Genomic DNA, 8,853 nt, shown 5'->3' on the forward strand with positions numbered 1-8,853 from the left:
ATTGTATCTTGTGAATTGTTCACTATATTTCACCTTTAACCTTATCGAGAAACATATTTTTGCACTAATCTAATAGAAACAATTTAAATTGAGTGAAGAAAATCACCAGTAGCAGCTTTGTACAAAATTTATAATGATTAAAACAACAAGATCTCCTATTTTTTATAAACCCACAAGATACAACAACAACAAGATCTCCTGTTATTTTCTTCTCTGTTATTAAAGGCTGCAATATYAAACTTTTGGGAGCAACTGACCAAATTCACATAGAAATTTGAGTTATAGATCTGTCATTCTCATTGAAAGCAAGTCTAAGAAGCGGTAGATCTGTTCCATGTGTGTTATTTCTATGCTTCCCGTTCTTAAGTTAAATGTTTGTCTTTTGCTTTCCGTTTTGTACACCAGCTTCAAACAACTGAAAACTGTTTTTGATGATACAATGCAATATACTATACTACACTATACTTGCTTGTTTTGTCACGTAAACAGAAATAAGGCAAACTATTAGAATTTTTGCAACCAGGAAATGGCGGAGTGATTTATGCATAGTTCATCTTTAATGATTTATAAACTAGTTACACAATCAAGAAAACAGTCATTCTGTAAGTAGAACAGAAGTTGCAAATTTTGTGGGCGTGAACATATTAATTTTTCATGTTGTTTTCTTTTCTTTTATCTTAAATTATTAATTGAAACAAAAGGGACTTATCAACTCTTTATCTTTTGTTTTTTTCCCCAGATAACTGAGTCAGGCAAGGAGACGCTACCAACATGGCTGCACTGGGACTGGAAGAGAAACATCCTACAGGGTCTACCACTGGGGGAGGACAAGGGTGTCCACTATATCTCCGTCTCCACATCCAACGGCAGCCAGGATATCTTCTCCGTCGAGGTTCACCCAGAAGAGCACGCTGACACCGACCCGATCCAGGTAGCCATCCAGTCAGCGTCCAACAACTCCAACAACGAGGTACAGCCATTCGTCTGTGGCAARGAGGAGCCGGTGACGGTGCTCACAGTGATTCTGGATGCCGACCTGACCAAGATGAGCTCCAGGCAGAGGGTGGAGCTGCTGGGCAAGATGAAGAAGTTCTCTGGCGTGGCGCTCCAGCACATGAAGATACTTCCCGTGGTCAACAACAGATTGTTCGATATGTCCGCCTTCATGGCCGGACCAGGAAATGCCAAAAAGGTGGTGGAGAACGGAGCCCTGTTATCCTGGAAGCTGGGCTGTTCCCTGGACCAGAGTAACGTCCCTAATATTAGTAGCGTCCAGGCGCCGGCTAAAGAGGGCACTATGTCGGCTCAGTTGGGATATCCGGTCGTCGGTTGGCACATCGCCAACAAGAAGCCTCATATCCCAAAACGGGTGAGGCGCCAGCTCAACAATACCCCTACTCCTGTTCTAGCTTTGCTTCCCCCAACGTCTGTCGTCGAGCCCCCTGTTCGCATTGTACCCACCCTATCGTCACCTGCCATTGCTGCCCCCACAGACAGCTCTGCRCCACCCATGAGAGGYCCTGTGCCCTTGCCCATGAAGCCCACGATCCGTGTCAGAGACTCTTATTCCCACACTCCCACTCAGGGTGCACCCCTGCCAACCAGAGTGATGGAGTCCACTAGTACCATCTCCATTSAACCCACCATGACCAGGCATACCGTTGTGGAAGCTACGCCGACACTCCCTCCACCCACCACAGTCGCCACCAGAAAGCCAACCAAGAAACCAAAGAGACCGAAGACCACTCCGATGCCAAGGGAGCCCAAGACCACCACAGTCAAACCAGTCAGGCGCACCACCCCTTCGTCCATCGTGCCTGACCCAAGAAACGAGAAACCAGATCTCCGCAACCCCATCGATCAGGTCAATGCCTTTGTGGGCACATATTTTGAAGTGAAAATCCCATCCGATACTTTCTTTGACAAGGAGGACGGTACGACAGACAAGCTGAGGTTGACATTGAGGATGAACCACAACGAAGTGGTCGGAGATGATTCCTGGATACAGTTTAATAGCACAAGTCAGCTGCTGTACGGTCTACCTGACTCGAACCACATCGGGAAGCACGAGTACTTCATGCAGGCCACCGATAAGGGCGGTCTGAACGCGATCGACGCCTTTGAGGTCCGTGTGAACCGCTGGGCTTCCAACGATAAGTCCCCGGTCTTGTTCCAGGCTCGCTTCCACGGGGAACCTCACCAGGTGACCAACGACATCCACAAGAAGATTTTGCTCATCAAGAAACTGGCATACTCTTTCGGGGACCGCAACAGCAGCACAGTCACCCTGAGGAACATCACCAASGGATCCATCATGGTGGCGTGGACCAACAACAGCCTTCAAGAGAACCCCTGTCCCAAGGAGCAGATCCAGACCATGTCCAGGAGGATCTCTGACGCCCAGGGAAGGCCCTCCCAGACATTCATCTCCACCATGGAGCCTGAATTCAAACCCATCGACATCAAGGTCAAAGGGACAGCTGCCTGCCGGAACTACATGTTCGTGCCGCCAAGTGAAATCACCATTCCTATACCCCCGGCCGTCACCCCGACGCTCGGCYCCGGACGCCAGAGCACGGACGACGTCTACCTCCACACGGTCATCCCTGCAGTGGTGGTGGCAGCCATATTGCTGATCGCCGGCATCATCGCCATGATCTGCTACCGTAAGAAGCGCAAGGGAAAGCTGACCATCGAGGACCAGGCTACRTTCATTAAGAAGGGGGTGCCCATAATCTTTGCAGACGAGCTTGACGACTCCAAGCCCCCTCCGTCCTCCTCCATGCCCCTCATCCTGCAGGAGGAGAAACCCCCACTGCCTCCGCCAGAGTACCCCAACATGGCCAGTCCAGAGACCACCCCCTTGAACCAGGACCTTCTGGGGGAGTACACAGCTCTGAGGGATGAGGATCCCAATGCCCCTCCCTACCAGCCTCCACCCCCTTTCACTGTCCCCATGGAAGGTAAAGGCTCTCGTCCAAAGAACATGACCCCCTACAGATCCCCACCACCTTACGTACCACCCTAAGGTTAGCTGGCTCCTCCAGAGGAGGAGAGGGGAAGCAGGGGGGACTTGTAACCGTCTCACACCAGTGTTGTCTGTTTGGGAGTAAGGGGTGGGAGGAGGAGGGTAGAGGCTCTGCAAAGTGGTAATGAACTTCGGACATTTTGGGTTGGGAGGGTTTTGTGCTGATCTGATCAAGGCTGAGTTAAGGTTGAACGATGGGAGGGAGGGAGAACTAGGTGGTAGCCTCGGCAACAGTAGCCACAACAATGACACTATTCAGTCTCTCGTCGTCTCATTGGCTACAGCTGAACAGCTAGATTGAGAAGACACGCCCCTCCTGTCCCAGCAACTTTTTCTCCATTTGAAACTAAATGGCCTTTTTGTTTTATTTTGTGTCTTTGGTTCTGGTTTTCTTCTGTTTTTTGACTTGACTTTAAGATCAAACTACTTGCCTTTTTAATCTTCTTTTATCTTGAATAATACAAGAGGACAATAAACAAACACATTGCGGGCAAAAAGGTTTTTAATGATGAGATAGAGAGTTCTGTGAATGAAAAGAAACACAAACATAATCATGTTGATCTGGGACAGCCCTGCAGACAGCTAAACACAACGGCTGATCGATGGCTGTTTGGATTCAATAAGGTTTGCCTTTTAACACTAATTGTATATGTTTACCCTTATTCACACAATGTCTAGTCAAGATGAGCATAACAAAGGTAGCCTAAAAGAAGAATTAGAAAAAAAAGTTTTTTTCTGTTTTTTTTCTTCTAAACTTTATATCTTTTAAGGTTAGATTAGATAGATAGATAGATAGATAGATAGATAGATAGATAGATAGATAGATAGATAGATAGATAGATAGATAGATAGATAGATAGATAGATAGATAGNTAGATAGATAGATAGATAGATAGATAGATAGATAGATAGATAGATAGATAGATAGATAGATAGATAGATAGATAGATAGATAGATAGATAGATAGGATTGTTTTGGTGGCGGTGGAGCAGATCTCCTGACTGAAATAGCCTGCAGGATCTCATTTTCCCCCGATCAGAAATGAACGGTACACTTAGTAGGTAGGCCTAGTCAGGGTTAGTGAACGTTAACATGGAAGGCAATGACAACCAGATGGTTACCCTGGCCTGGTTATTACCAGATGGTTACCCTGGCCGGGTTATTACCAGATGGTTACCCTGGCCGGGTTATTACCAGATGGTTACCCTGGCCTGGTTCTTACCAGATGGTTACCCTGGCCTGGTTATTACCAAATGGTTACCCTGGCCTGGTTATTACCAGATGGTTACCCTGGCCGGGTTATTACCAGATGGTTACCCTGGCCTGGTTATTATTATTATATTTCTTGTTTTTACTTTGCCTGAGTTTCCCAAAGCCACCCAAAATCATTCAAGAGAGAAATATAACACAATACAATGCCCCTTTTTTACTATTCTTGTTTAAAATGGGTTAAAACGAGTATCATGATCCGAATATGATCATAARATTGACAATTTGAATGCCATTTTGCCTTTATGGTGATGCGACAAGTGTCTTCTGTAAATAACGATGGWTCGGCCTGTGTGTATTTTTAGTCCKAAAAAAAKAACGTTTTGTGTAAYTCAGATGTGGAAAAAAGCCTCCTGCAGTTTATTTTAGACAAGGGGGTCATTATTTTTTTATGTAGTGATGATGCTCTTGTTTTCACAGGAAACAGTTTAGGGCTGTTGAGAGTGATTGAGAATGTCCTGAAAGGGATACAGCATGTATTCACAACTCAAAGGTCATTGTTGAGGGAGAGAGTTAGAGGGAGAGAGTTAGAGGGAGAGAGTTAGAGAGAGAGAAAGAAAGAAAGAAATGGGAATATCCCAATTACAAGATTACCAGAAAACACAGAAAAAAATGGTTAATAAAATCTCTATCTAATTTTTTTACACCGTTTTTGATACAGCATCAAATTGTTTAAAAAAAATAATCTATAAATACATGAATAGTGTACTGCAATTTGTAAAATCTTAGAGTAGACAATTGATTCCTTATTATATACCTTTTCTCATTGGTCACCTATTTCAAGGGATTATTTTACATTTTTTGCCATATTGTCGAATTGAAATGTACCTCCTGTTATACAGTCGGAATGACCTGTTTTATTTAATGTTCAAATTCTTCTTCACTAACGACTTTGAAAGTGACCCTTAGCAATAACGTAAGGTGCTGCCTGGTGGTGGTGGTGGTGGTGAGTGGTCAATGCAGGTTAGATGAGTGATGATGTACTACACGCATAATGATGATGATGTGCACGCATAATGATGATGATGATGTACACGCATAATGATGATGATGATGATGATGTGCACGCATAATGATGACGATGTACCTACATGGTTTGTTTTTGTCAGATACCAAGTGTTGCTTTTTGAGTGTCTGGAAGCCGACCTCCGTCTATCGATATCCAGATAATTCTTCCTTCTTCACACGTTTGAAATTCTAATCCAACAAGTCCCAATAGTATTGGAATGAATGAATCATCAATATATATATATATATATATATAACAGAGTGGATTATGATGGTATATCTTGCTTGGTATGTTGCCGTACATTATAATATAGAGATTTATTTTTTATTGATGAGTTTGGGTTATAATTGGTTTTCTAATGCTTCCCCATATTGATGAGTCAATATGTCTACGTCCATAGAGGTTTCATTAAGACGTGTTATCCATCTATCTAATCATGTCAGCCATTTTGAGACCCCTTGATTCCTGTCACAATAACTGGTTCATAATTCTGTCTCCTTGAACTAAAACTGGTATTATTAATCTTGACTAGATGACACATTTTGACGTTGAACCTCGAACCGTTCAAAAAAAGGTTAACATGGTTGTAGATCTCCTTTCAGTTCAATGTTTCCATCACACTCACCACCGTGAAATACAGATTAGGTTTATGAGTTATATGTAAAYTAACTTGCTGACCCRCCCCCCCTGCGTCCACAGATCATGTCATCACTTCAGTTCTTTTGATTTCTGACGAGGAACAAGCTGCAGTAATCGTCCTAGATGGTTTATCCCAATAGGGTTGTTAGTTAGTCAAATAATAAATACATAATTACATATGACAGTTACTGAGATCGACAAAGATTTTGTTCCCACGTTTGAGTGAGATTTATAGAACAATAGGTACGTTTTTTTGTTTTGTTGGTTTATATATATTTTTTAGTGGCGTAGTCATTTCACCATTAAGCTCCATTCATTCATTAGGCTAGCAAAATAATCGGGCTTAGTTACACTGAGTCAAATCCTAACTTAAGATAAGCACGTGTGACACACTCAAGCACACATGTTGTGTTAAAACCCGTACATGTCCATAAGTGAAAGTGTTAGTGACGTATGTTTCTCAAATTCGGGTTTTATTCCCATTTGACTCAAATTAAGAGGAGATGATGATGATGTTCTGATTGTGCGAAGCTTAACGGAGAAGAAACCAACGATGCAAAAAAAAAATTAAAATGTAATCGCAGTCAGTAACTGGTTCAAATGCCTTGTTGACAGAATATCATATCTGTTGGCTACATTTCAGTTGCATTACAGTTCAGATATCAGCAACGGTATTGCAAAAGATATGGAATCCACAACAAAAAAAACATTATTCTTTTCATTTAGAACCCGATAGCGGTCCTGAAGGATACACGTTAAGGTGTGTCAACCTTTACGTTTTGTTGAAGCCGATGGACGAGTGCCCTCCATCTCATTAGCTTTTCTGTGTTTCTGTGTTGTCCATTTTCTTTCATTAGATTTCCTTTTTTTTTGTGGCCCATTTGAAATGTAGAGATTGGTGTGTGTGTGTGTGTCAAATCAAATCAGCCTTAGAAATTAATMTCTTCATATGCAGCAAGCAGGACTGACTGAAGGCCTCCTAAAGCCCCGACAAGGTGCATATTTTACTATATTATTTTGTTTGCTATAGAGAATGTTTTCTTCATTTAGTTTTTAAATTCATGAGTGAATTAGTACTTACGATTGGAATAATGATGATAGTAACAATAGTGATAGTGATGATTATAATAATTACAAGAATAATATGGTTATCATAATGGTTTCAGGGGGACATTATACACTGTTTGTCCTTCATTTTTGTCATTTTGTTACTTGAAATACCTGTTTCCCCACCCCCCCACCGCCTTCCCAATAAAAATGGGACTCCTCTGGTTCGCAAACAAAATGGTTGCCAAAGTACAGCGCAGTGAAAAGTTATTTTGGCTTGTCTTAACACATTTCCACGTATCAGACAGACGTTCAATTGACATGCTAAAACACATGACAAAGAGCTAGCCTCTTTGTAAGCCACCCCATGGGGAAGGAGGGAGGAATTAGAGGGATGATACCCCATGGGGAAGGAGGGGGAAATTAGAGTGATGATACCCCATGGGGAAGAGGAGGAAGGGAGGGAGGATTAGAGGGATGATACCCATGGGGAGGAATTAGAAGGGATGATACCCCATGGGGAGGAATTAGAGGGATGATACCGCCATGGGGAGGAAATAGAGGGATGATACCCTGTGATTCCCATGGGGAGGAAATGGGGATGATCCTACCCCATGTGGAGGAAATAGAGGGATGATACCCATGGGGAGGAATTAGAGGGATGATACCCCATGGGGAGAATTAGAGGGATGATACCCCATGTGGAGGAATTTGAGGGATGATACCCATGGGGAGGAATTAGAGGGATGATACCCCATGTGGAGGAAATAGAGGGATGATACCCATGGGGAGGAATTAAGGATGATACATGGGAGGAATTAGAGGATGTACCCATGTGGAGGAAATAGAGGGATGATACCCATGGGGAGAATTAGAGGGATCGATACCCATGTGGAGGAATAGTAGGGATGATACCCCATGTGGAGGAAATAGAGGGATGAATACCCCATGGGAGGAAATAGAGGGATGATACCCCATGTGGATGGAAATAAGGGATAGATACCCATGTGGAGGAATAGAGGGATGATACCCATGTGGAGGAAATAGAGGATGATACCCATGTGGATGAAATAGAGGGATGATACCCCATGGGAGGAAATAGAGGGATGAATCCCATGTGGAGGAAATAGAGGGATGATACCCCATGTGGAGGAAATAGAGGGATGATACCCCATGTGGAGGAAATAGAGGGATGATACCCCATGTGGATGAAATAGAGGGATGATACCCCATGGACTGAGAAAATAGAGGGATGATACCCCATGTGGAGGAAATAGAGGGATGATACCCCATGTGGAGGAAATAGAGGGATGATACCCCATGGACTGAGAAAATGCAGATTGAAGGAAAACGGTTTTCCATCTGGAGCGGTCGGGAAAAGCCTGACAATCGTCCTTGACCGCAGGGAACTTACAACCTAGAGAAGAGGGATGTACACATGTATGAATGCTTGAGTAAACAATGCATGGTGAAAAATGCATTTTTCTTCTCCTGTGTTTTAATAACATTGTTTTATTTATGCCACTAGACACTGTATGTTGAAATCTTGTATTAAAAAAAAAAAGTGTTTTCACCCAACTATTATTGTGACCTTCTCTTATTGGCTTGTTTGGTCTTGTACCAATGGGAGTGTTTCATCCTTGACGGACATGTATTTTATTTGTACCAGAAAGCTCGACAACAACAAAAATGTATCTCGACTGAAACTAGAAGCGTGTCGTACTCAACGCTAACTGTCCAGTATCCTTGTGATAGCAGAAAGCAGTACTATTGTGATCTACGTAGCCTTCAATGAACTTATACCTATATTATATATTATATATATTGAACCCAAAGACGCTGTGTATGAGCAGCATTTGT

At 42.9% G+C, this 8,853-nt stretch overlaps 1 protein-coding gene and 1 long non-coding RNA gene across 3 annotated transcripts; one reads left to right on the top strand and one right to left on the bottom strand.

Moving 5' to 3' along the window:
- Window positions 1-664: 664 nt before the first annotated feature.
- On the top strand, window positions 665-3,274 carry LOC112074723 (dystroglycan 1-like; the record flags this gene model as incomplete). Its single annotated transcript, XM_024141838.2, has 1 exon — window positions 665-3,274. A coding segment is annotated over one exon (2,364 nt), but the record flags the coding sequence as incomplete, so codon positions are not given.
- A 2,694-nt stretch (window positions 3,275-5,968) lies between these two features.
- LOC139025500 (uncharacterized) lies at window positions 5,969-7,782 on the bottom strand. 2 transcript variants are annotated; one of them, XR_011477090.1, is made up of 2 exons: window positions 7,719-7,782; window positions 5,969-7,566 (listed from the first exon to the last, which is right to left on the bottom strand). It is a non-coding gene; the product is annotated as an uncharacterized lncRNA (long non-coding RNA). The 2 variants fall into 2 exon arrangements; XR_011477091.1 differs by having other exon boundaries at window positions 7,634-7,782.
- Between the last annotated feature and the right edge of the window lie 1,071 nt (window positions 7,783-8,853).

This window comes from Salvelinus sp. IW2-2015, unplaced genomic scaffold, assembly GCF_002910315.2.
Source record: "Salvelinus sp. IW2-2015 unplaced genomic scaffold, ASM291031v2 Un_scaffold2776, whole genome shotgun sequence".
NCBI lineage: Eukaryota > Metazoa > Chordata > Actinopteri > Salmoniformes > Salmonidae > Salvelinus > Salvelinus sp. IW2-2015.